Source organism: Danio rerio, chromosome 23, assembly GCF_052040795.2.
Source record: "Danio rerio strain M-AB ecotype USA chromosome 23, GRCz13ab, whole genome shotgun sequence".
Taxonomy (NCBI): domain Eukaryota; kingdom Metazoa; phylum Chordata; class Actinopteri; order Cypriniformes; family Danionidae; genus Danio; species Danio rerio.
In genome coordinates, this window is record NC_141043.1 from 24,760,180 (window position 1) to 24,787,835 (window position 27,656).

Sequence of the window (27,656 nt, forward strand, 5' to 3'; positions counted from 1 at the left end):
AGCCTCATTGGTGATAAATGCCTTTTCAGTCTCACTTTGAATAGAGAAACAAGCCCTGATGCTTCCAATCGTAGGAGATTTTTTGTAGTGTACAGTTATAGGAACTAGCGACCAGGCTAGTTCTCTGAGAACTAAACTTGCCCTTTGGCAATTTTTCTGGTTGTTTGTGCATGGTCACTGTTAGACCCTACTTTGAACGAGGAGCTAATTTAGTCCTGCCAAAAGGTGGTCATAAAACTAAAGTTGTTTCCACTTCCTTTCGTTCAATGATGTCAACAAGTGGGTACAATAGTTCTAAGAACTATGAAGACAAAGGGATTCAAAAGGCACTTCAAGTCTCAACCCCACAAAACAAGTAAAAAATAGAGTTTTTCCAGAACAACTTATCCTGACTTTACCATCAGACCGTGTACTTACTATTCAGAGTGGATATTGTCAGTTAAGTGAAAGAGCTGTTCTTGTCCATCTGCTTGTAGGGAGGAGAATCGAGGCAGCAGCCCCTGAGGGCCCTTACAGCAGCGCGGCTTCCTTACTCGCTGTACACTTAGCCTGAAACGCACACACAAAACACACAAGGATCATTACTTACAAAACCAACAGCCTTAAGAGGGTTAACACTGGGGAATCCAAGTTGGAATGAAGCACCTTTTTACTGGAAAGGCTGAACCTTTTTTCTCTTTTCTCCCCATTTCCCGTAAAGAGTACAACTGAGTCTCTTGAAATAACACCTGTTGTGGCATAATCCAAAAACCCCACAAACTCAGACTCCTGCTATGCTTTTTAAGGTGATATCCTGCCAACATATCATCTCATTCAACTCTGATTCACATTTAAGCACAATGGGTTGGTTTAAGGTTCAATCAATGGTCAGGGGCATCATAGCTCCAGTGTTCTGGTGGTCCTGGCCAAAGCTGAAAGTCCTAACCAGAAGCCGACGATGCCAATGCAAAGCTTGGGTCTCGCTTCTTCTCCAAACAACCCTTCACGTCTCTTTGGCTGCCACTGGTGGGCCAAATGGAATTCCTACATCTGGCTTGAATCTGGTCCAGCAGGCTTTTGATTAGAGCTGATGGCTTCCAGTTGATTCACAAAGACTACAGTGTACTGCATTTCTGTGTTCTGTTTAAAATGAAGCCCGAATGAATACAGCTGCCTCTGTTCATCAAGAGCTCAAAATGCAAGGCGCTGTGGAAAAGAAGAACCAAAGATAGGCACACCTGAAGTCCCAAAGTGGGACTTAATGGCAACACCTTTTGCTTTTCAAATCAAGCCAATACTACTGAAAATCCAAGCAATGTCATGCAAAGACAAACAGCAGCACCCTGACAAATTTTAACATTAGCAACTAAATCAAATATTCTAAAGCCACTGATTGCTTCATTATGACATGTTAAGAAGATTGTGGTCTTGTTTTTTGCTTAGAAAAGCCAGAACTTCCACATGCACTTGGCTCTCCTTTTGACAGCAAGCCACGGTTCATAATCATAACCGTAAGTCATGAGATCTGGCCCTGTGCATGACAGGACTGTAACAGACCCAGGGAGACTCTTAACCTCTCTTTTTCTCTCTTTCTCCAGCCTCTCCCACTGCTCTGGAGGCGATCAAGCACAATGCCCCGCACCCGATTGTGGGATAGGAACAATAGAGTTCAACTCTAGGTCAGGCACAGGGCTTGGAGCCTGGCCAGTCAGCCGTCAATGGGTGCAAACAAACAGCTCTTACTTCTTGCTCCTTTCCGAGAAAGATCATGAGTAAAATAAGCTGAAGGCAGGCGTGATGTTAAAGGCTGCTGAGCGGAGGTTTTTAACTTCCATGGTTCTCCTCCCTCAGAAAAAGCTACTAAATAAATTCCTGCTGAAGCATATGAGTTTAGTTTCACCATCTCTCAACCCAAAGAAATACGTGGAATGTGCATTTCTATTTAAGCTACAGCATATTTAAACATAGTCGAGTTGCAGCCTTCATCTGTCAGCTCAGTGATACAGCGGTTCCTCGTTTATCGAGGGAGGTACGTTCAAAACATAGCCCGCAATAGGAAAGATCTGTGAAATAGACTACTTTATTTTATACAATTATTATTGATGTTTTCAGGCTGTAAAACCCCTCTCTACACACTTTACACACATTTATCAGACAGGCATTAACATTTTTACCCCTTACTCTCGTTTAAACACTCTCAAAGTTTTCAAAGAAAAAGAAGTACAGGATTATAGAATTAAGAGACGCGGTGGCGCAGTAGGTAGTGCTGTCGCCTCACAGCAAGAAGGTCGCTGGTTCGAGCCTTGGCTGTGTCAGTTGGCGTTTCTGTGTGGAGTTAGCATGTTCTCCCCGTGTTCGCATGGGTTTCCTCCATATGCTCCGGTTTCTCCAACAGTCCAAAGACATGCGGTACAGGTGAATTGGGTAAGCTTAATTGTCCGTAGTGTATGAGTGTGAATGAGTGTGTATGGATGTTTCCCAGAGATGGGTTGCAGCTTGAAGGGCATCCGCTGCATAAAACAAATGTTAAAAAAGTTGGCGGTTCATTCTGCTGTGGTGACCCCAGATTAATAAAGGGACTAAGCCGAAAAGAAAATGAATGAATGAATGAATAAATTATAGAATAAACCAAAGATCAAAACCTGTTGTTAAGCGCAAACATTCATCAATCAGGTATTGAAGTTTACAGTTTTGTAAAGCTTTTTAGCTTTAGTGCGGATAATCTTGGCATCCAGCGTACTATTCTTTTTCCTGCAGTCACTGATCCATCCTTAAAGGTTCAGGACACCCTGGAGAACTTTTTTTTTTATATTAACAGATATGTGTGTGTTGAGCATCAGTTAAGACAATGTTAGCACCTGTCAGCTTTAATTGTGGGAAAACTGGATAATTTTGAGCTGTTGTCAGCTAATTTCAGCTTCCGGGTTTAAAATGATTTTTGGGGCGGGATCAAAATCGGCGACGTAGCGCAGTACTGCAAGTGCAATGATGACGCGTCGGTTTTTTATTATTATTCATAGCGGAGTTTTCTTATGCTATGAGAAGAGCCTGCTGCTTAATTATTCATGAGAGCACATGCTTTCCGAAGGCAAGACAGACCTGCCAGTTTCAAGCAAGCTGTGAGACACGGAGTCACGGACCCACGGCACACAGTAGCCGTTCATGAAGGCTCGTCTGTGTTTGTTTCCATAATCCACGGGGTTTGTTGCATGTTTTTTTCCCTGCGATCTTGTCAGGGCCGATCATAGAGCAAAGCTCTGTGTGTGCTGCAAGCATTTTTGTCGGGAGAGCAGTACGAGAATTGAAGAATGGCGGACGTTGACTTTTATCAGGAGTTCATTCACATTTAGACACATCGCCGTGCTGCTGTTTGCCTAAATCCTCCAGATTACCAGCAGGACTAATGGTTAAAATAGGCAGGTCAGGAGACCTGCTGCGCTGAGTCTGCATTCAGATCTATAATAGACTCGGGGAGTCTATTATATGTTTACATGTGTTTACATGAACACACTTATCTTTTTAATGATATAAATTATGGTTATGTGTATATGAAATTACGAATAACAAATGTAGCAGGGCATTAAATTACTGTTTATTTCTTTGCATTTTAACTTTGTGAACTATAAACTCATGCGTCTCCTCACGGTTTGTGTCTCATTTTGTGAGCTAACTGACAACAACAGTTGTTCTCTCCCCTGCTGGCCACGCCCACTCCTGCCCTATGCTCACGGAGCTCCACGCCTATTAATCATGCATCTTTTGAAAAAATTCTGAAGTAGACTTTAACCGAAAGTGGGGGGTGTCATGGCCCTTTAAGGGGTTCAGAGCCGATGCGGTACGCACATGACAGTTGAAAATGAACACGGACAAGCACATTTGCATGTGATTTAACATGAAACTATTCAGATGGCGCTCTGTGGTGTGGCAAAAATATGAACAGTGTGCTGACTGGGCACTGCAGACAGCTGCCGACTTGCAGCGCCGGTGTGCATAACCTAAAGCATATGGTTGCATGGCGCATCCAGTGTGTCACCCCCTTTAAGATGGTTTTGCTGCAGACATTTACAACCCTTTTTGCATCCTTGTTAAAACTCATATTGCTAGCAGTTAAAAATGTATGTTAATTTGGCAAGCTGAACACATTCTGTACTGTAAAGGAGACATGGAGGAGTTTGATTGACAATGGTCTACAGCCAATCAGGATGTAGAAGACAATGCGCTGTTAAAAAAATAAATAAATCTGCAAAACTGCGAGACCACGAAAGGTGAACGGCGTTATAGCGAGGGACCACACATATATAAAACATGCCACTGCTGTCCTTCGAGCAAGTTCACAACATGGGCCATCTGTAGTCCAATTAAAGCAGTGGTGTCCAATTTTGCTACTGAGGAAGCACAATACTACTTAGTTCGACTCTAATTTTAACTGAACACACACAAATCACCTAATCAAGATCTTTAAGATAACGAGACATTTGTTTTTGATGGTAAACTCACACTATGCTATCCGAACTGTGCCCGGGCATGTTTCCCAGTTTGTTTAACAAGTGTGAGTGCTCCAAACTGGGCCCAGGCGTGGTTCAGTTAATCACCCCTGGCCCTGTTGGATAGTGTGCCAGAGTGCATTTCGGTTGGGTTTTGGCATGCTGCGCTTGTAGTGTGAGTGCAAAGCACCCCTGAGCGTGAAACTCAAGACTCGACATAACTTTTAAGGAACCATTTCATATAGATTTATGAATCATTCTTACTTTTCAATGATTGCCAACTGTCACAATTTATCAAAGATACAAACCCCTCAATGCACTTCAGCTGCAAACCTTCTATTACCTGCAGCATGATAATTTATGAGCATCAAAAAAGAAGGATCTGTTTCACAAAATATTTGACTGTGTGTGACTGCATCCCAAACAACTAAAAATAATACAAAACGATATAACTAAAGAAATATCCACTGTGCTGAGTGAGAGCGTTTCTCTTCCTGTTATACTGAACATTCATATCATCAATGACGTAAGCGTGCTCTGGCTCAGAAGGTAATGCAATGGGAGTACATGCCGTCGAGGGAGGGAGGAGGGGGACAATCATGCTTTGGCACGAATCAAGGCAACTGTACCTAGTGTGAGTACCCCCTGAAGGTAAAATACAAAGGAAACTGACCATTCAGGAGAAGATCAGAAGGAACCAACCTACAATAAAATGTGTCTATGTGTTTTACTGTCAAGCTTTTAAAATGCAAGTAAACTTCACTTGTATTGAGACATGAAGTTTTCTCATTGGGAATTTTTTATGCATAGCCGACTAATATTTGTTTGACTTTATGATTTTTGTCTTTAGCTGAATGGGTCATTGTTGAATCAACTGTGTAATCTGTTTCCTAGGTACAGTAAAATTGTCAGAAATGCACATTTTCAACAGTGGTGAACAAACCACAGTTGCATTATGTCTGATGTCTCGATTAAATGCCAATAGAACAAGTACAGAACAATTACTGTCATCTTTTACAGTGGAGGAATTTGAGGTTTACCAAAACATGATGAAGGCAAATGAGCTCTCCTTGAAGTTTTTCCCAAAGTTTACAGGCAAATACAAGTCAAAAGGCAAACCACATGAGGGGTTTTCTTTAATAAAGCTTGGGGTAATAGAAAATGCATGCTTTTCCTAACTGAACTGACAGCTAAAGGTGGGGAACAGGGTGCTTATTCAGTCAAAGACTGAGCCCCTACTGCTGTCCCCGCCAACCCCCAGCACTTCTTTGCCTTTGTTTTGAGATTGTAATTGAGCTGCCTCTGGAAGCCTGCCTGGATTGCATAGTGCAGTTGGGAATGGTGTGTGTTATGCGAGTTTGTGTGTTGGGGAGGGTGCTGGGGTCCGAGGAACTGATGTGGGAGGCTGAGTTCACTAGCAGGGCAGGAGAGCAAAAAAGACTGTGTGGACACTTCCACTATTCCTGACCTCACTACGGTCTGCTTCTCATTTACTTGTTTATTTCCTGTTTGCTATTTGATAGGGGATGTATGACACATTCTCCTGACCAGCAAGAGACAATGATCACTTCATAAATAAGTGATATTAAATCATGGACATTGTCTGCATGAGAATTTGGGAAATATTACTAACATTACAGACGGAAGAGGAAGAAAGCTCAGCTAGGAACCACCATGACCAGTTGCTGATCCATAAAAAATTGATCTTTCAAAAGTGATTGATGTAGTAGTGGATCTTTGACATTTCTTCAGAAGTGCTACCTGCGAATGTGTTATTGTAAATATGCAATCGTTGGGTCAGACTGTGTCCGCTGCGACCCATGAATCCTGGACATTTTATGTGAACTCTGGCTGAACTCTTGGCTGCACTGTGGCAGGCACGCTCCGAATGCTTCTCCCTTAAACTCCCCCAGCTCTTTACTGCACAGTTCATCAGCAGGTCCTTTCTCCGCGCACACACACACACACACACACGGCCTCTTTCCATTCAAGAGGAATGGTGAGACGACCGGAAACTCATTCCTTCTCCAGTTGGAGCAGTAAAACCACAAAACTCCCCACTGCACATATACATAGGCAAATGAAGAACAAATGGCTTTACATACCAGACATCCTGTGTAATATGACCTGCTTTTGGGCCCCCTCATAAAACCTCAGGTAAAGCTGCAGCCTTTATAGGATGAAGTGAAGGTGAGACCCTGGAGGCTGCTCTTAAAACAGTAGGTATGTTCTTCAGACCAGATCTTTGGATCATTAGCAGGTGTTCATTAGTGTAGAGCTTGGCTAGCCACAAGCTAAACTCATCAAAAGGCAGGTGGGATTTATGAACACATCCACAGAGGTCAAAAAGGCTCTGCAAAGTTGTAAGAGCTATAAACATTGAACCACAGATACCCCTTTTCCACTAAAATGGCAAAGGTTCTTGTGCTGAAGACAGAGCTCAACCAGGGGATATATTGCACAGTTTTCAGTCTTGCCAGAGTGAATTGTTCTTATTTCATTTCCCCTTTTTTTTTTTTTTCTTTAATTCTGGTGCTGTTTTTTATCCCAGCACTAGCACTGGCCCTGTCACTGTAAAACGGCCATGTGCAAGACTCATTATTTCTGTAATCTTGTTCAACAACAGAAAATCAAACCTGAATTCATAGTAGGAAATACCTGTTGTTTACGCTGGCCATGTCTCTGACAGTCTGTGCTGTTTCTGATGCAAAATCCAAAGCTCCTGCAACAGGTTTGGTCACTGTGCCAACCAGTCCCTTCCCCAGACCGGAGAAAAATCCACTGACACCCCCTTCAGTCTTCACTCCCTCTACTGTTGACGTTATCACACTGGTCAGGCCGCCAATTATACCTATACAGCATCGATACCATCTTTGGTTAGTTTAAAAGTAGCAGACAAATGATCCAATTGGACAATGAATTTGTTTAAATATTGAGCTAAACGTACCATGAGCAAGACCATGAATCCCTGCCACAAGATGCTCTCCACTAGTTGCTCCATGATAGCGAATGCACTCTCGTTCAGTCTGATGCCGATTGTCCATTGTCTTGCCTAATCCATCTGATAGGGTACCTGCAAACTGCAGAAACAAATAAACATAAGAACAACAATTAAAAAGAACAGTAGTCTGCATTTAGATATATAGATATAACTGCAATGATCAATTCTTATATTAAACCTTAAGGGTATCCAATTCTGCTGCAGTTAGGTCCAAGCTTAATTAAATGCTCCTGAACCAGCTTATTCGTGATATTAGAGTCATCTAGATAAGTATGTTGAGGCAAAGTTGGAGCTACATGTAAACCATAAGTCTCATGCTCATTTCCTGCAGGGCCGCAGCTCTGCTCAGTTGACACTCCAACCCTAGTCCCACAGCTAACTCTACTAGTAATCAAGGTGTTCAAGACTAATAAAGACCAAGGGTTCTCAACCTTTCTCATTTCCTGGCCCACCTCCTTCTCTGAAAATGTTTTGAAGGCCCAAACTGATTCTCAAGAGAAAATGCTTATTTTAAAGCTTTATTTATTAGCAAAACTATTTATTTTGCCTTCTATTATTCTCTTATTTTCTACATCATTAAAAAAAAAACAGAACAATATATGTAATAAATATTTTAATATAAAAAAATGCAGGCAGGCTCAAAGCTTCTAAATTCTTTATTTCAACAACTGCAGAGTATTTGGGACTTTTCTTTAATAAACGAAGCTAACAGGGCAACAGGAGATGGCAAAAAATCTGCTGCTGCTTTGAATTAGACTGACTACTATTCATCTATTGATCTACAATTCATATCTTTAAAAAAAAATGTAAAACACAGTAAAACACGCTGTTGAAAAGCATCGATCTGAAGGCGGTTGTGTTTGCAGCTGGACATTACTGGAGTTCGCTGACAGGAACAGTGAACAACTGTTCACTGAAACACCACAGATTCTCGATGGATCCTACTGCACGTCCGTTATAAAACACTTTAGAATGTTCATTTAAATAACTTATTTTAAAGTGTTCACACAAAGAGAGCACGGATAGTTTGTGAATCAATGGACTTGTGCAACTCTGATACAGTACAAGTAGCAGAGGTCGGGCATGCACGAGCTGGTTGTTATAACTCTAATCATCTTACCTTTACATCTGTGACGGTTTGATTTATACAACTGAGGACGTAGTCCTAGTTGACGCCCAGAGGTTGGAAATTTAAGCCACAGTCTGCATTTAACAGTTAAACTGTTTTTGCAGTCCGAATTAGCTTATTAAATTACAGAAAATATGAAATGCCATTACTTCGATCATTTTATTATGACATATTTAATAATGAAATAAAAGAATTATAGCATAATATTTAGGTTTATTTCAATTATCTCACTGCCTACCTACAGGATCGCCGGTTGAAAATCCCTGCTATCGACTATTAAAGGTGCAGTAGGTGATTTTCTTCAGAAACATTTGTTGTTGTGCTGGTTGAAAATCTCTTCACATTCCAATAGTAATGATTAAAGTAAATGATCTAAATGTATTTATATGTATTTTTATATTTTGGGTAAGGCATAAAAGTAAAAAATGTTCATTCAATTAAATAGAGTTGGGCCGACATCTCTCATAATTCCGTTAAGTAGCTCAAACTGTCTGTCAGCAAATGCAGATTTGAACAACTGCGTAGCCGTTTGTACGCAGCTCCGCCGATTACTGTTGGTGCATAGACGTGCTGTGCTTTCACGAGAGAGAGAGCACGCGCCTGCACATGCACGATTGGCAAAAACATGCTGAATCAAAACTTTTTCATAGGGGACCTTTTACAGCATCCATAATGTAGATTTTAATTAGTTTAACAACAAAACACAAGTAAATACCGCTACTCTGCCTAGTCTCTCCCTATATTGTTTCCCATGCAACTCTAAATATTCGCTCTGAAATAGCATTTCAGTTTGGCTTAGTAATGAGTGTAATTCCTGCACACTGCCGGACAAGTACTAGTTGCTTTTAACACATGAGAGAGGGTTCTTTTGCTGTCATCTTAAAGGTGCGCGTGCTCCTGTTTCAGGTGGCATGGCTCTGGACAGCAGGGGAGGTACTGTGATTTAGAGATTTATGCTAAGCTGTTAGCATTGTAGAAGATCACCTACTGCACTTTTAAGGAGGTGTGAGTTGGAGGTGGTTGGAGCTAAATTATGCAGAGCTGCGGCCATCAAGGAATTGAGTTTGAGCCATTAATGTAAACTCTGTAGGACAGTGTCACATTTGGACACCCCTGTTAATCAAGACATAATCATTTAATGTCAGGTAAACTGCCAGCAATGACCATTAAGGCGTCAGTAAACCTCTAATGAAATTGAAGAACAAACAGAAATTTCAAAATTTCAAAATAAATCTGGCTAAATTTTAGTTAGTTTTGAGTTAGTTTCAGTAGTTTGAAGCAAAAGCAAACTTTTTGGGGGAGTTTGTTTGGCTACTTGGAGGTCAGACAGAAAAACCACAACGTTGAAAACAAAATCTGCACCTGTACAACACACTACCACGTCGCACCATATATTTTAAAGTTTTAAACACTTTTCTTTGAGAGTCCAAAAACTAACAACACCATTCAGTGTCCCCTAACTACAAATAGAAAACAATGTAAAAGTGTGGTTAGATTTGGTGGCATTTATCCGTATGACAGCCTGTAGAAGGCTGTTTGCCAGATGTTTATGAAACTGTTGTTCTCTCACAGCTTCCATCATTGTTGTATTTGTGGGTACACTTAAACACTATTACACGTTTACAATTCACACATTTAATACTGCAGCAAAGGGATGTCACTCAGCTTTTTCAAAAAATTTTTGCGTTCAAATGAAGAAAAAAAAAGAACTTTGTTTAATGTAGATCAGATCCCTAAGCAGTGGACTGTCTACTTTAGGATACATCACTGACTTATTATGGTTTGCCTATTTAATCCTCCTTAAAAGTTAATGCACCACTTCAAATGTAGATTTTTCTGTTAGCTCATGAAAAATATATTGCAACATTATTTGCAGGGTGCCTTGTCATGGTTCACAAACTCTCCCACCACTAAACTCTAGGGATACGCATTGATTTTACAGATAAGTGATTTTACACACAATCTCACTCAGCTGTCAAATATATCAGGCTGTAATTTGTCTAATGGGATGGAGCTTCCCCCTGTTGGCACAGTTGACCTGACTTTGCCCAGAGTGGCCCCCCTCAGGCGCCCTGCAGGTGCCTCCTGGAATGGAGTTTGTTACAGGCCCAGTGAGCTCCCTACAGCAGCCAGAGTACTTTATAGACACAGGCACATTCTGCAGAACTCCAGCAAGAGCCAGGCATGAACTTGGGATGACCCCTCCAAGCAAAGTCCCTGGTGGGTTCATCTGAAGGGCAGCTCAGATTCTCTGCTCCTCCTCTTCCACCTCCCTCACTCTCACCCTCTTTCCTTTTTTTAAAGCTTGGCTGTGAAATTATACCAATACATTTACCAGATATGAGCTTGCAGGAGGGAGAGGAGGATCCGAACACTTTCAAGTTTATGGCCCCACACACCACCCCTGCTTGGGCCATTAGACTATCTCAAAGCAGGGCCCCTAGAGGTGTGTGAGAATGGGTTTCAGTGAGTCAATGTGTGAGAAAGAAGATGTAGGAGAATGAAAAACAGTGTGACTGACATATCATACATGAGAAAACCATAAAAAAAGAAATGTAAATAAAAGGTAACAGATTAAATTCTGCTCTACAGTTAGATAGTCTAAGGCTGTTTCAAAGACTTTCAGAGAGTTATAGAAAAATCTATTTTACAGGCACTGTTTAAAATCAGGGCGATGCAATGGCACAGTAGGTAGTGCTGTCGCCTCACAGCAAGGAGATCGCTGGTTCGAGCCTCGGCTGGGTCAGTTGGCGTTTCTGTGTGGAGTTTGCATGTTCTCCCTGTGTTCACGTACATTTCCTCCGGGTGCTCCGGTTTCCCCCACAGGCCAAAGACATGCAGTACAGGTGAATTGGGTAAGCTAAATCAAGCTAATCTGGTGTATGAGTGTGAATGAGTGTGTATGGATGTTTCCCAGAGATGGGTTGCAGCTGGAAGGCCATCTGCTGCATTAAACATATGCTGGATAAGGTGGCGATTCATTCCGCTGTAGCAACCTTGGACTCATAAAGGGACTAAGCCGACAAGAAAATGAATGTTTAAAATCAAGAGAGAATGTCAGAGTCATTTTGCAGTCAACTAAGTGTGCTTTAGCTAAAGTACCTATTAAAAATGTTTAGGCTCTAATAGAGGTAAAATTAACAACTCAGAATTCCTGTGGACTGTAAACGTTCCAAAACATTTCAGGGTAGTCACTGATACAAGTTAAAAAACTAACAGTAATCTTTGCAAACACAATAAACCTTACGATTCTAGGCACTTTATCAAACCAAAGCTCTTAAATGCCTTTTATTTATTTTTTTAAATGTTTTTCCACCACAAGCAACGTGACATGGACCCTTATTCAATTGGTAGATCATTTTGGCTAAGCATTTTATTCAAGCAGCTGGAAGATCACTGGAGAAAGAAAAAAAAGGGTTTAGACTCGGTAAATTGAGTTTGTGGCATAAATGCAACCAACAGAGAAGCTTTTTAAAGTACTTTTCCAGCATAACTTTAGCAGTTCAGTAAGCTATTTTTTAAGATCCAAAAGTTAAAATACTAATACTACTAATACCATTTGTTTACACCAAAATTTTAATAATATAATTACTTACTCAGTCTCATGTCATTTCAAACCACCTGAGACTTTGTTCATCTTCAGAATTAAGAATTAAGATATTTTGGTGAAATCTGGGAGCTTCCTCATCCTCCGTAGACAGCTAGGGTTCTAATGATCAAAGTCCACAAGAATACCAAAGGAAATAAATAAATAAATCAATTCTCAAAAAAAAAAATTAATTAATAAAATTAATATGTTCACTTTTCCTTTCCTTCAGCGTAGTCCCTGCTTTTTGATAGTTTTAATTAATTATAAAATTCATAAAATATTTTATAAACTTGTAATATCTTCTTAAACTTTCAGGTGTTACATTTCAGGTGCTGGGCTGTAACATAGAATAAATCAAGGCATAAGTGATGCAAATGTGGAAGTGGAAAAAGTGCACAGACGTACATGCATTCAAAGCGATTTCATAATCTTGTATATTGTCAGCGGCTTCGTCCAATAGTATCTAGATGCAGCCTTTGCGATGCAAGCTGAGATTGCATCGCTCAGAGATGCAATCTCTTTGCTTTGATGACGACGAACCTCACACTAAGACCCGCCACCCCATCAAAAAAAAAAAAATTCTGATTTATGCAAATTACAGGGGTCGTCCAATTGAGCTCGGAAAATACGGAAATCCGTACCTATACAGAGGATTAACATTTCTTTATTAAGCTATAATACATTTGTTTATGCACAAAACAAAAATGACTTTATTCAACAGTTTCTTCACCTCTGTGTCAGTATAGGGTGCACATTCGCGCATTCGTGCAGGGTCTTGTTTCTGACATATTACCTCTCAGCTCACCTAAAATGGCTCTCAGATTTCAGCTAAAATATCAGAATTTTTATTTTGAAGATAAAATAAAGTATCAGGGGTTTAAAAAATATGAGGGTGAGTAATTAAATATAATTTTCATTTTAGGCTAACCCTTAATGTTTCTCCATATGACTTTCGGCATAATCTGAATGTACTTAGTATGGTTAGCATATCTGACCATCTCACCTCACCATCCTACATAAGAAAATTGAGATAAGAAAAAGTCAAACAGGAAAATTTGCTGATTGAGACCTAGAGTTATTCTGTCCTATGCGTACATTGGCGTGAGCTCTGCCAGTGTGGCTGGAAGAAAGTGAATGAGAGCGCAGAAGGAGCGGACAGAGAGAAAAGCACACAAAGCACTGTCTGACAGTGAGCTGGCTGCCAATGAAGGACGTGGTACGATGGCCTGTGAGACAGACATGCTGAGAGCTGGCTGCAGGACATGAAGTGGAGGCTCATGTCTTGACCACACACAACTGCAGCCTCAAAGCAGTACACACAAACACACTAGCGCCATGGGCAAATCAGCTCAATTCCATCTGCTCAAGCTCAACGTTAAGAGCCTCACAAACGTCTTGTTCATGAGAACATTCCAGGGCTGATGTTCAACTTTCATATTGTCGAAACACTTAAATGCCAGTGTTCCCATGATTCTGTAAACATGAAAAAAACTTGCCTGTTTATGCAGCGAGACCAAAACTAATAAACTCCCTGAACCTTCACCTCTTCTGTGCATATTAAGATGAAAATCAGGTCAGATTGCTTCTGGTGAATATCATGTGGATCTGACCTTTTGATGCTGTTACCAATCTTTTCCTGGAAATCTTCAAATGACAACATGTGGCTCGCTCTAGTGCTCTGCTCAGAGCTTCAAAAACATATTCAATAAGAAGCCTGTGAAATAAACAACTTCAGCTTCCAATTCACATTTGATCAGACCAGATCACAGAGGACTATTCGTTCTCTTGTTCTATTTCTTATTTTTTGCACCCAATGAATCCCTCTTTTGCTTTTGTACTTTGCAGCTGTACAGATGGACTTTATCATACATCAAACATTTGGGAACAACTAGCAGAAATAACCCTGTGAAATTCTCAAGAATCACGAACGGTACGATAGACTAGTGAAGACAACAGTAAGAAAGTGAACTTTTGCTACCTTGGCAGCTGAGTTGGAAACGCCATGTGTAACACTGCGGATGAGCCCTCCAACGTTGCCATACTTAATGAGCTCGTTCATCCCCTCAGTCACGTCATTCAGTAGGCCCATGGGGTTACCCAGGAAGTCCACCGAGCCTAGGATTTGAGCTGCCTGACTGATAAGCTCCTAAAAAAGGGTAAGAACATTTAAGACCAAGAGGTGACAAAGATTTTGCATATGTATGATATGTAACAATTCAGGACAAAGAATGCTTGTGACCTCTTTAAAGTGCTTGAGAATATCATTGATGACCATCTCCTGTGTCTCATAGGGATGAACTCGAGTGTAGGGGTACATGTTGATGATTGCATCTTCAAACCGAATGAGTGGGAAGCCAAGGGTTCCCTTCAAGGCCTGTGCAAAACAACACTTGACTATACAGCGAGTAGCCAAATCATAACATAATGCAAGCTTGAAAATACTGTGGTCGATTCTACAGTGGCTCTTTTACCTTAAGGTCATGGGGCAGCTTGTGAGAGGTGAACACACTAAGCTTGACCTGAGGGAGACTGATTTTCAAGTTCTCAAAATAATAGCGCTTTGGTGTTCCTGGATCTTCACTGGCTTTCTCATAGATGTTCTCATCCAACTTCTCCATCTCTGTAACACAAAAGCATGCACTTTACAGCAGGAGATATTAGTGTCATTTTCTATACTGCACTCTAGAGGGATAAACATTACACACCTCCCTCTGTCTGACCGTAGCCAAAGAATATCAGCAGTTTCATTAAGAGCTTCTCCTCTATGATTACAGTGTAGCGTCGAGCTGTGACCATCAGATGCTGTGAATCAGAGTGCAACATCTATGATCAAGCTTTTGTAGCTAAAGGCACACGTACAAACAGGCCTGAAGCATTTATGGTCAGAAAGAGAACCTGTAGGTTGATCAGTTTCACCTTAAAGAGGTCTGTGAGCATAAGCCTGCTGGGCACTTTCACAGCGTTGACCTGCAGAGCAGGACCTGAATCCAATGCAGTACTTTCAGAGGAGCCTGGAGTCACACATAGTAGCACAGGGTGAGTGGTGCCCAGAAGCTGGTTGTCCACCTGGGAAAGACGAGAGAAAAGAAACAAATCTGTCAGAAATGCATTAGCTTGAGACTGAAAATTTTGTTGGAAAAGAAAACGAATGAGCTAAAAAGGGATCTTTGCCAGATCTAATCCCTGACTATTGGATTAAACTTTGATGTCCCAAGTACATTGACAAATCTAGAAAAACTAGTCAACATCACAGTTCGGTAAACCATCTTGAACTATCCCTAATCCAAACAATGTGGTTATTTCATATTGGGAAAAGTGTGTTTTGGTGTATGACTGCTTACCTGAATGTTTTTCACTGTAAGTTCCAGTACTTGGTTGGCAGCAGTGCGGGTAAAGTGTACATCAATGCCAGACAGGGTGGCAAACACCAACTCTTCAGGGAGCTTGTTCACCAGTGATAGGCCCACTCCTTCCTCTAGGTTCACCACCACCTACACAAAAGGACATGAGTAAGGAGTTGTGAACTTCCAAGATCAATATTTGCAAATTCTACTGGAAACGTAATCAATATTTGCAAATTCTACTGGAAACGTAATCAAAGTAAAATTCCACATCAATCAGTTTGGACTAACAAAAAAAAACATTGTTTTTACCTCAAGCTCCTCCTCTGGGAATTTTGTCTGAGCTATCTCTTTATTCGGGTCTTCCTCTGTGCTTGGAGAGGGTCTATTCACGCGCCGCTGATTGAAGTCACTGATCTGAAATAAGGTATGCAGCTTCTCATATTAGAAAGTGTGAAAGAAAGATAGGAACTTCAATTTCATAAGGTTTCAGATTGCATGCTACACCAACCATGTCCTTCAATAATATTAAGACAGGAGAGGTGATAATACCTGTAATACTCTCGTGGGCCCATCAGGAAGGACCTGAACTGACAGAACCCCCGAGCCAGGTCGCATTTTCTGGTTGATGAACTGTTGCTCAGGCGTCGCTTCCAAAATACCAGAGTCTGGTCCCAGTACCACCTCTGCACCATCATACAGTCCAGACACTCCTCCGCTTACCTAAAATGCCAAATAAAACTTTATAAAGAGCCACAGTATCTTTTTCAAGGAAAATAATGAGTGAGGAGTGAAATCTCAAAAGGACAAACCTGGACAACTAGTCTGGGTAAACCACAGGTCAACATGCCAGAGTTGAAGTGCCAAGTCTGGGTGGTGCTGCGGCGGCTGTCTGGCCGTCTCAACATCAGAGGCTCATAGCTAAAAACGAAAATTCAACAAATGTGAGAAATGACACCCGCACACCAGGATAATGTTTACTCTCTACAGGGACAAGAACAAGCTTAAAATAGACAGCACAATTTGTCATTTATTGTTCTGTGATGTGTGTGGATAACCTGTTGTCTGTCACTGCAGCCAGTCCTGCAATATCAAGCACCAAAGAAGAACTGAGGGGTCGAGGCTGAGAAGGTTTGCTCTGTGGAGGTGATGAGCCCTCATGACACAGCATTCCACTTCCTGTCATTCGCCAAAGCTGGGAGCGCTTTCCAGGCTCCTAAACAGATAAAGAAATGTAAGTACCTTTGAGAATTTAATAGAAACATGAAACTGGCTGATAGCTAAAGGAGAACATAAGCAGACCTTTTTCTTCAGGATGACTCTCTGCGTTTTAGTCTCCACATCCAGCACCAGTTCAGCACAGCTAACTGCCCGATTTTTCCCCACTGGCCTCTTTCCTCCATCTCTGTTAACAAATCAAATTATCATCTAAAATTATTAAATACAATTATCTTATTATTCAGCTAGTGGAAAGGTTTCTTTTAGAAATGTTGGCTGGTGATTTAGAGGTTGTGAACTCACTCTGAGAATGTGAATGAAGCAGCAATGTAGATGAAGTTCTCATAGTAGAGTTTGTTGTATTCTCTGAAGAAGTTCATGTCAGCGGTCACCTCGGAGGATCCAGCTCCTTTCACAGTGACTGTGAGATAGGGCTCAAGAATCGGCTCATCACAGGCATAGTCCAGATCTGCACCAGGTTTGACCTCTGTGTGTAGCCTGATATCAGCAACTCCATGTTGCCAGAACTGGATAGGCACCTGATGGAGAAAAAAAAAAAAGTGCAAAATTCTACAATAAATCAGGGGCCTCATGTATCAACGCTGCATACACACAAAAACTTTGAGTACGCCAGATTTCACGCTCACGTTTGGATTCACTAACGATGAAATGAAAGTGAGAATGTGCGTTGCTCCATGCCAACTTCATGTCTGGCGTACATGCATTTCTTGTGTGTTTGTTTTATTTCCATTGGCGACTCCTAGAGGCAATTATGTTAAATTGCACACTAAAAAGTATCTTTGAGCCGTGCAAAGGCAGCTGTATGGGACAGGGTCATCCGCATGTCTAGCAGGTATATAAGGTTTCCATACCATGCAGTTGACAAGTTAAACATTAAAGCTCAATTTGCAGCAATCGCCGGTTTTCCCAATGTAATCGGATCAATCGACTGCACGCACATAGCTATAAAGGCGACATCTGAAGACAAATTTGCATACGTGAATCAGAAACATTCTCAAATGCGCTTAACATAATACACACACTTATTATTGATTCCTACTTGTCTTTCACGTGATGAAGATTAGGAAAAATCTGATATGTAATGGGGGAAAGAAGAATGAGTTCATCAGACGCTGGATTCGAACCGAGTTCATGATCGTGTCGAAACATGTTGTAATGCGCTTTACGAGCTACGCTACTCACGCTTCTGTTAACAGCTCTCTTTAGTCATGTTGTCTCTGTCAATCAAACGGTGATGGGCGGGAATCCCTCAACTAGCTCATTCCAACAAGGTGTGCTATTTGCACTTAGCCTAAATAAACACTACAAAATTTTACACCTTTATATCAGATCATTTCTTTTTTAACTCACTCACAGTGCGATGTTCAGACCTCACTGTGTTAATCGCATCAGCTAAACTCTCCCACTTTATTTTTTTTCTTTTGTTATTAATTCTGGAGGACAAACTTACATCTTTTTCTCCGATCTACCTCCGATAAGAGCACCTCCAATTCACATTCTGTTCAAAGTTTCTCTTTTTGCTTGCTTTTGCCATTCCTTTTTCATTTGGTTTTGCCAAAGTAGAGTCTTTACCATATTTATTAGGGAAAGGAGGTAGGAAGGGGTTTTGCACTCATGCACATGCGCTCAGTTTCTTGTTTATTCGGATGTACAAAGAGGATATGCGTGGGATTCCACGTACGCGGTTTCATCCATCTGAATTTTTTACTGCGTACGCACATTTATAGCTTTGTGTGTACGCAATGTATTAGTATGAATTCAAGGCAAGTCTTCGTACATAAGGCCCCTGGTCTTTAAAGGGATAGTTCACCTAAAAGTGTTATTTAGGTTGTTCCAAACCTTTATGTGTTTATTTTTTTCTGTTAAACACAAAATATATTTTGAAGAATGTCAGAAACTATCGACCATTATCATCCATAAAAACTATGGAAATCAATGGTTGCCAATTTCTAAGATTTTTCAAAATAACTTATATTGTGTAAAAAAAAAAGGGTTTTAACAAGCAAAGGGTGAATGAATGACAGAATGTTTGGTTTTCGGTGAAATATCTATTTAAGATCACAACAGAGACCATCTAGGTAGAAAGCCAGAGATACTGTATCATATTTAAAACTTTTCATTATCTAAAACATGGCAAAGAATGAGCGATTTGAGTGAAAGACTAGGACTGCAAATACACAAACTGTAAACAAAACAGCGCTTACCACTTTGAATATCAATTAAGTGGGCTGGCAGGCAGCTCAGAATGTGTGGTTGATGCTCAGTCATAAATTGCAGGCTAAATTGAACATCCAATCAGATCATCATTCTTACAGATGGGGCCGATGCTAAGTCAACATGCTGAACTGGGCAGATGTGAAGTGAAATGAGTATTGTCAAGTATGGTTACTCATACTTGATTTGCCCAGGAAGCAATTAGGGTTTAGGTGCCTTGTTAGGGTGCGATTTCAAGTCCAACTACAGTCCAGTAGAACACTGCTAAAACTAGCCAGACAGATGACAATGCTCCAATGTTGACTGACAGCTGACTATTGCTTTGATGTGTTATGGCCCATAGACTGGTTGCTTTGGTATCAGAGACAATAAAGCAGATGCTGGAATTAATAAAGCAGCCTTAACAAAGGCTTTGATGAAAAAAGGGGCGTATTGTCACTGACAATTAACCAAGATGCAGGATACTTCTATACTGTCCTCTGGAAAGGATTTAAATGTATTCATGTGATTTTGCTCCTATGGCATTAACTGAAGTTTGATCATTGTAAGCTGGGTAGCCTGGGCAAGCGTGTTTGATGATGAAAGGCCTGAAACATCCAAGGACAAGGAATTCATTTAATGTAAGCTCCAACATTTTATTTTTTTCTTTTCAAGACCAACATCAAAAATGCAGCTAAATGTCGGCCCCAAACATCTATTAGCAAATCAACAAAACACAATTCTATATTTTAGATTGTACGGGCACCACTGAGACAGAGAAACCACCGCACACAGAACTGTCAGGAGAGAATTCAATGCTTGACAGATGAATCGATTGCTTAAGTCATGCAAAAGGGAGTAAAAGAGCTATTTTGTGAGACAAAAGCTTTATATCCACCTTTTGTAGAGACTAGAATGGTGTCTCACTCGGTAAATTTAAAACCACCAACAGATCATATGACAGGAAAGCTGGCTTAAAAGCAGAGGAAGGTGACAAAAAATGTGCACACCTACAAATATTCCATTAAGCCCCACATAACAGGCAAAATATTGATTACAGGGACACTTCTTATAGTTAAGGTGTCAGAATTAAACACAACAAACACTGAAAGGAAATCTCTTGATGATGTCATTAATTTGAGAAGAACCCTGACCCTTTTTGAAACAAAAACTGAGCTGTGATTCTCAAGAGTGACCTGGGTTCAAGTTCAGAACAGGTCATATTCCAAACCATTCTGGTGATACTCTTTAGTCTGAAATCTTCTGAAGCGTTCAACTGCTTTAAAATACCTGATAATGAGTACCCTCTGTGGACGTACCTCAGAGATGTTATCTATACGGAAGGGTGGGGGCAGCTGGTCAGTATCACTGAATGAGATTTGATGCGTTGCCCCTTTCAAAGCAATCTCAGCACGCAGGAAGAAGCAGTTCCCCAACGTGTCTCTACGGAACACATAATAAGAGGGGAAAAAAACGTGTCTATGAAATCGAGAACTTCACCCTCAGTAGTCATTTTCTGTTCTGTTCAGCCATCCCTAGAGACTGAGAGTATCTATGTATCTGGGTACCTCATGTTAATGTGAAAAGATTTAGGCTTGTTGACCTCAAAACCTCCAGACCAGGTGCAGTTGGGAACATCCATGAGTCTAACACAGAGAAGCTGATCGTAGTCATTTCTAGGCCAGTGGAACACCACACTGGAGCCTGGCAGGGTGGAGATGTATCCTTCTGGATTTGCAGTGCCCTACAAGAAGTTATCATTTGTTACAATTAATTAATTGTGTTGATATTATGCCAGTTATAACAATGGTAACAAAACAAATGAATATAAATGGTAATGTGAAAGAGCTTTCTTTAAAAACACACTGTGAAAACATAATGCTTGTCCTAAAAAGCTGTTCACACAGAGCAGCAGGCAATTAAATAATAGAAAATGTAAGTTTATAAGATTCCAGCTGAACTTATTTTAACATGAGCATGTTTTTAGATGTTGAAAAAATTAAGATATGCAAATGCAAAAATTCCATTCAATTCAATTCAGCTTTATTTGTTTAGCGCTTTTACAATGTAGACTGTGTCAAAGCAGCTTCACATAAATGGTCATAGTAACTGGATCAGGGTAGTTCAGTTTTTAGTGTTTAAGTTCAGTTCAGTTTAGCTCAGTTCAGTGTGGTTTGAAATCATTACTGAGAGTCCAAACACTGAAGAGCAAATTCATCGATGAGTAGCTTTTCAGATCCTGAACTATGCAAGCCAGTGGCGACAAAACCATGTTGTGTTTACATAAGCAAAAGCAGCACTGTGGAACAATGTACAGTACTGTGCAAAAGTCTTAGGCCACTAGTATTTTCACCCAAAAACGCTTAAGGTCAGTTAATTCTATATTTTATGTAGCATGTCATTTTGAAAAAAAAAAAAAAAAACTCCCTGCAAAGCTACCTGAAAAACTATGGGCAAGTGGACCAAGTGTTTTAAATGCAAATGTTGATTAGATTTAGTTAATATAAGTTAATTGATAAATAAAATACATTTACGCATTTTATTACAGCATTTTTACACAAGTGCCTTAAACTTTAAACAGTATTGTAGCTTTGCAAGCAGATTTTCTTTAGGATTTGTCTCAGTTTGTTCTGTTTCATCATGTCATTCCATACAGACTGGATGACGATCTGATCTTTGTGTGGAGCACTGGCTGTTGTCAGACTCTTTGTGCAGACAATAATTTCACTGTTTAATTACAATTAATGACAAAAATAATGCTTGAAAATGTAAATTGATCAAACTGGCATGCTATAGAAAAATAAAGAAATAATCAACTTTAAACCTTTTTTTTTGGTGAAAATACCCAAAACTCCCATATGCTTATGTATTCTGGTGCATGGATTGTTAAATGTATTTTTATTTTAGTTATTGGTAATAATCACCTACTACTGGAATTATACATATTGTTATTATACTTTGAGTTGGACTCTAAAGCTGAATGGCAACATTTTGGTTATGAAAATATTGCTTTTCTTCATTTTATGGAAAAAGGGGCCAATTTGACCCCATTCATTGTTTAAGGTCAGTAAATACATGATTTACTTCAATTGTCAACAAAAGACATATATTACTTGACATTTAAGGGCTCAAAAGAAGTATATTCTGGAGGTTTTAAGTATTGAGAGATTTTAGGTGGGTAACACTATGTTAATGTAGCACTCGTTTCACATAATTCCTGACCCCAGCCCTAGCCCCCGCCCCCACCTAATAAAATAAATAAATAAAATAAAAAACACTTCCCAGCCTTTCTTTCATGCATATTTTATGATACATGAAAAATATCTAAAACACAGAACAAAAACACTGAAAACATGCATTCCCACCTTTCCTCTGGCAAATTCCCTCTGAGAAAAGGCTAGCTTGTGAGATGATCGATTGTCAAGCAGGTATCGTGGAGCAAAAGTCACAATATGTGTATCACGATAGCGCCCTTTCCCTTTTCGCACATTTATTCCTACAATGAGACATTTCAATCCATTAGTAATCTTCAGAACGATGTCTGAATTAGCAAATCCCACAATGCAAGGGAAAGGTTTCTTAAAACAGAATATGCATTCCTTATTACCAATATTATAGATGAGTCCAGGTCTGTTGCCATGCTGGATGACTTTGACTGCTCTCACTCCACTCCCTCCATCCAGAGAGAAACCCTGACACCATCCTGGAACACCATCTGGGTGGATTCCTTTCCCGATCCGCATGGTGCACCTGATCAAAGAGGACAAGACTTTAGAGAACTCCAGTAGCTATGTAGGTAAATTACACTTCTGCTGTGTTGAGTAATAAATTAATGACTGTGGTGGTGCAAATTATGCAGGCTCATTAAGTTAGATTTTCAAAAGCATCTGATGAGAGCCTTTTCTTTTGAACTCACATATTGGGCTGCTCTTTGTCAGTGTAGCAGAAGAGCAATGGGCTCAAACTCCTGGCTAACTCGTGCTCTTCAAACTGTCCAGCGGCATCCGTTTTTCCATTGTCCTGACGGAAAATCAGAGGCAGCCCTGGACACACAATAATGTAAATATTACAGATGTGTTTGTGTGTTCAGGTTAAAGAGAAAGTTCTGTCATCATTTACTCACTCTTTGTTTGTTTCAAACCTTTATTAGTTTCTTTCTTCAGTTAATCACAAAATAAGATATTTTGAACAATGTTGAAAACCTGTAACCATTGACTTCTATAGTATTTGTTTTTCATACTATGCAGGTCAATAGTTACAGGTTTTCAGCTTTCTTCAAAATAACTTCTTTTGTGTTTGACAGAAGAAAGAAACACAAAAGGTTTTAAACCACTTGAGGATGAGTTAATTACATTTTTTGGGTTAAAATTAAACCTTTAATCAGTGTATAAAATTAAAAGCATACCAGTTTTGTTGGCAAGCCAGTAGGGAGCAGAGATGAGGATTTTTAATGCTCCTTGGGCTCTGAGAATAATCCGGATGGTGAGACAGAGCAGGCGTTTGTTGACATCGTAGAGCCGCATGCGCACCACATAGTTTTGTGTACCGGGAGGAATAAGCAGCTCTTTACACACAGGAAAGTTCTCTAATAGCACACCTGAGGACAAACAGCATACTTATGAATGCTTTATGTGGATAAAAAAAAAACGCAAACAGAGTTTCTTGTTAAAAGGCCATGAACTGCTTAAAAATTAATCCACAGAGTAAAATAGGCAAATGTCTCATTGACATGATCTAAAACTTGATTTAAAAAAATGTTTTATAGTACAATAACATCTTATACATTAAGCCATGTGGAATCGGTTTTATTTTCTATTTATTTAAATAGATTTTTTTCTAAGTAATTATGGACTAAATTTCAGTTTGAATTTTGAATGAATGAATTTTAGCATTCAAAATGCGCTAAAATAATCATGAAAATTCTTCAATAGGGTATATGCGCAGCTAGTGTTTCTTCCCATACCAATAAACTTCCGGTGAACAGTTAATGTGACTTTTTTCAATTTTATATGGTTCCTTTTGCAGCATTGATGTTGTAATATAATTCAAAAAAATTAATCAGTTAAATAAACTTCAGTGTTCATTTAGTTGTTCAAGCGTAAAATGAGATGAAAAGCCTTTTACACGCACCTTCCCATCAGGATCAGCAGGTTAGCGCAGAAACACCATTGAAAATAATTGGGCAATAATTGACCCAGGTTACTGACAAATTAAAAGTCCTTCTGCATATACCCTATTTAACAACAATTTATTTATTAACTTTTATTAAGACGATGTGAGTTTCTATGCGTACATGAGGTGACACTTTTATAACATAAAGTGCTAAAACGCAGGTGAGGTGACTCTCATGACACATTCACACAGGGCGTCAGCGCTTCCTATTCACTTTGAATGGGTGATGTCAGGCGTTACCGGACATTGCATTGTGGATCCGTCAGTGCAGCTTCAGTGGAGTTGCTTGCTGCAGAAGTTGGGAATTTCTCTACTTTTCAAGTGCCAATGGACATGTCAGCCAATCAAATCGCTTTATGCAATTACACCAGTTCGACTGCGAACTAATTTTATTGGCTGATGCTGCTATGACGATCACGTCAGCCCCAACTTTAGACACACCCTCTGTCAAGCGTTGACGCTGAAGCCCTATGTGAATCGGGCGTCAAAATCTCTTGTTGTTTAATATTCATTGACAATAATCCCTTCATTTATATAATTAGGCATCCAGCACTATTTTGAATCTATTCATGCAATAATCTTACATTTTATGACAGCCAATATTAACTAATTCCGTTTTTGACAGGGTTCTGAGATTATATCTGTGTTTTCCACTTCATGGAGATCATAGGGCCCTACTTCAGTTTGTAAAACTTTTTTAAATAAACTTCTCAATTCCCAACCCTTTTAAATATGTCTAGAATGCATTAAATACTCCAGCTTACCAATTTCTATATTCTGTGACGTGTCCGCCGCATGCAGCACTGCCTCTTTTCCTGGCTTCATGGTTCCCTTGATTGAAGTGCCTTTGATATAGTAGTTGAGGTCACAGGGAAGAAGATTGGCCAGCACTAGGGTGGGCAGCAGAAAGATGGTGTGACCTGGCTGGCGGTAGATCTGCTTAGTGCCACCTCCCGCCACAGTTTTAGCAGGCTGCTGTTCAGGGTAGTTCTCTTTCTTAATGACAACACAGAACCTAAAAAGAAGTGGAAATGTATTCACAACTCATTTATCTTTGAGATCTTCTTTCTCCAGTCAGCCTGTTTTTACCTGAAGCTGCGTTTGAGTTGTTCATCAAAATCTGCTGACTGACATTCTCTTTTGCTGCTGCTGACCTCCCCAGGTCGCTCCACGCTTGTCCAATGGATTGGCACCTTACAGAAGAATAGCCCCAAGCCTTTAGGTCTCGCCTGAAGCCTCCAAGATGTTAGATGGAGAGGGATGGCTAAAGCTTCTCCAGGCAGGATTGGTGGCAGGACAACGGGCTCTACAGAAGAATCATATTAGAGTCATAGAAGATAAACACAGGTAAACCATAGCAAACAAAGCATATGCTAGTTTGTGGACACTTACTGTCTGGAGCCGAAGGGCTGTCTAGTCGCACTTCCATGGGAACCTCAAGGCGATTCTTCACTGTGAGCGCAGACTGCACTGTAATGACCTTACGAGCGCTGCCCTCCATAGTGATGGAGAAAACTACTCGAACAGGCGGCAAAGCTGAGAACTAAACAGAGAAGCAAGTGTGTAGCCTCTAGAATCATTTAGAGAGCAATGTTATGAGATACAAACACTTACATATACATGCGGGTGTATGATGTTGGTTCTGCTAATTGGACTGCCAACCTAGAAAAGTCATATTAAATATTTATGAAGCATTTGTTTATTTCATGAACTACAGAAAGATTTTGTATTTCAAAATGATGAAATAACAAGACTTCTGGAGACTCATGAGAGTATACATGCATGCAGAGAACCGCTAATATGTTATGAGAGTATACATGTATGCAGAGAACCGCTAATTTGTTATTAATGAATAACTACTAAGTTTAGTGTTGTTTTCCAAAACTCAAAGCCTTATTTTCCACAAGGCCATCTACTGAACTCTCACTAGTTCAAACTGTTTGGCTCTACAACTATGTGGACACCTATTCATTGTACATATCGCTGTCAATTTTACATTGTTTTTTTTTTTTCTTTCGTTGTATTCGTTGTATGTTGTGTATTTGCACTGTCAGTATTTTGTATTGTCTGGAGCCAGCACCTAAGCTTTTTACTCATCATAGTGCTGCTGATGATGTGGCAATAAAAGTGATTTTGATTCGATTTGATTTGATTTAGAACTCACTGTGCTCGAGGGGTTGTTTCGATCTGGGGCAGCGTAGCGGAAGAAAACCCCAACTTTGTCAACAGACACAGGCTTTACCTGCTCCCAGCCCACAACACGCACCAGCAGTTGGTGGAGCTTCAGCTCATGGGTGTGTCTGTGGTCAGAGAACATCAGCAGCAAACACATGAACAAAATGATTTAAAAACAAAAAGACAAGAAAATACGTTTTTAAAAAAATACATTACAAGCATGTTTATGATAATTACAAGAAAAATATCCTTTAGTAAATTAATATTATTTTTCATAATACACTTCATATTACACACAATTTTAAAAATGCATTGTATTTTAAACGCTATAATTCTAAACTTTCTTCTGATGACAAACAAAGGGCAACTAGATGTTAAAAGCCTATTGCTATTGATATACTGTTTAAATTTGCCTTCAGGATCGGCTCTAATTTGGTTGCATTATTATCATTAAGTACTACCTTAGCATGCATAAACAGGGATACATACTGTGTAGCTAGCTAACTTTAAAGCAATTTTTTGTCATTTAAAATTTTATAACAATTAATAAAGTAAAAACAACAATAACATCAAGAACGAAAATCACATTTTCATTTTGATTACATTATCATTTTGATTAACATAACTAACTTATAGCCCAAATTTATATAAAAATATATTATGAAATATAATAAATTAATAGTAAAAGTTTACAAAAAACAAACATAAAATTACTACACTTAAAACTAAATTAACAATTAAAAACGAACGTCAAACTATTAATAAAAAACATATGAAGTCATCTTAACTTTATACACATTTAAATAATACTAAAATAACACTGATGGCAAGCAATTGCTTTTAACAACATCATGCATTGCAGCTTGTTTAAAACAAGTTCTGCCTAACTTTTTCTTTTTTTTTTTTAATAAAATATTTTGCTTGCTATTTTCCAGGCTAACGTGGTTAATCCAAATAGAAATAAATAAAAATGGGGGGCAATTTCAGCTGCTTAGAAGTGTGATCTCTGTAATTTTACAGATTCTGTCACCTGTGTCTATTATCAAAAATCATAACCTATAGATTAAATAGTACAAAAGAAAGAAAACTGCAAAGTTCCAAACAATTTATCAAAACCATGCATCAAAGCAGGGCAATATATTTGAGAGGCACTCTTTGCTACCTGTGCCGAAGTTTCTCACGGGCCTCAAACTCAAACGGGATCTCCTCTCCTGGCAGCACCTCTCTCCATTGGCTGATGTTGTGTGTATCATCTGTCCCAGGCCCATGAACTTCAGATATAGAGTCAGCACTACTGCTGTGGGACAGCGCCACTCTGTGGACACAGCACAAACAATATGTATTTTCACCAACT

General features: G+C 39.7%; 1 protein-coding gene across 5 annotated transcripts in view; it reads right to left on the minus strand.

The window, feature by feature from the left end:
- Nucleotides 1-27,656, minus strand: part of vps13d (vacuolar protein sorting 13 homolog D) — a 57,463-nt gene that overhangs the window by 3,311 nt on the left and 26,496 nt on the right. For all 5 annotated transcript variants that reach the window (XM_087306996.1, XM_087306994.1, XM_087306995.1 and 2 more), the window contains 27 exons: nt 27,465-27,617; nt 26,292-26,427; nt 25,742-25,789; nt 25,520-25,670; nt 25,217-25,433; nt 24,892-25,142; nt 23,361-23,552; nt 22,872-22,998; nt 22,563-22,705; nt 22,321-22,451; nt 20,524-20,699; nt 20,275-20,398; nt 17,045-17,280; nt 16,826-16,928; nt 16,582-16,739; nt 16,336-16,444; nt 16,076-16,246; nt 15,836-15,940; nt 15,524-15,673; nt 15,099-15,248; nt 14,888-14,984; nt 14,654-14,802; nt 14,422-14,556; nt 14,161-14,328; nt 7,411-7,543; nt 7,122-7,314; nt 418-549 (listed from right to left, as the gene is read on the minus strand). In XM_087306996.1, coding sequence (XP_087163122.1) covers nt 418-549; nt 7,122-7,314; nt 7,411-7,543; nt 14,161-14,328; nt 14,422-14,556; nt 14,654-14,802; nt 14,888-14,984; nt 15,099-15,248; nt 15,524-15,673; nt 15,836-15,940; nt 16,076-16,246; nt 16,336-16,444; nt 16,582-16,739; nt 16,826-16,928; nt 17,045-17,280; nt 20,275-20,398; nt 20,524-20,699; nt 22,321-22,451; nt 22,563-22,705; nt 22,872-22,998; nt 23,361-23,552; nt 24,892-25,142; nt 25,217-25,433; nt 25,520-25,670; nt 25,742-25,789; nt 26,292-26,427; nt 27,465-27,617 — 4,038 coding nt within the window. The remainder of the gene's footprint in view (nt 1-417; nt 550-7,121; nt 7,315-7,410; nt 7,544-14,160; nt 14,329-14,421; nt 14,557-14,653; nt 14,803-14,887; nt 14,985-15,098; nt 15,249-15,523; nt 15,674-15,835; nt 15,941-16,075; nt 16,247-16,335; nt 16,445-16,581; nt 16,740-16,825; nt 16,929-17,044; nt 17,281-20,274; nt 20,399-20,523; nt 20,700-22,320; nt 22,452-22,562; nt 22,706-22,871; nt 22,999-23,360; nt 23,553-24,891; nt 25,143-25,216; nt 25,434-25,519; nt 25,671-25,741; nt 25,790-26,291; nt 26,428-27,464; nt 27,618-27,656) is intronic.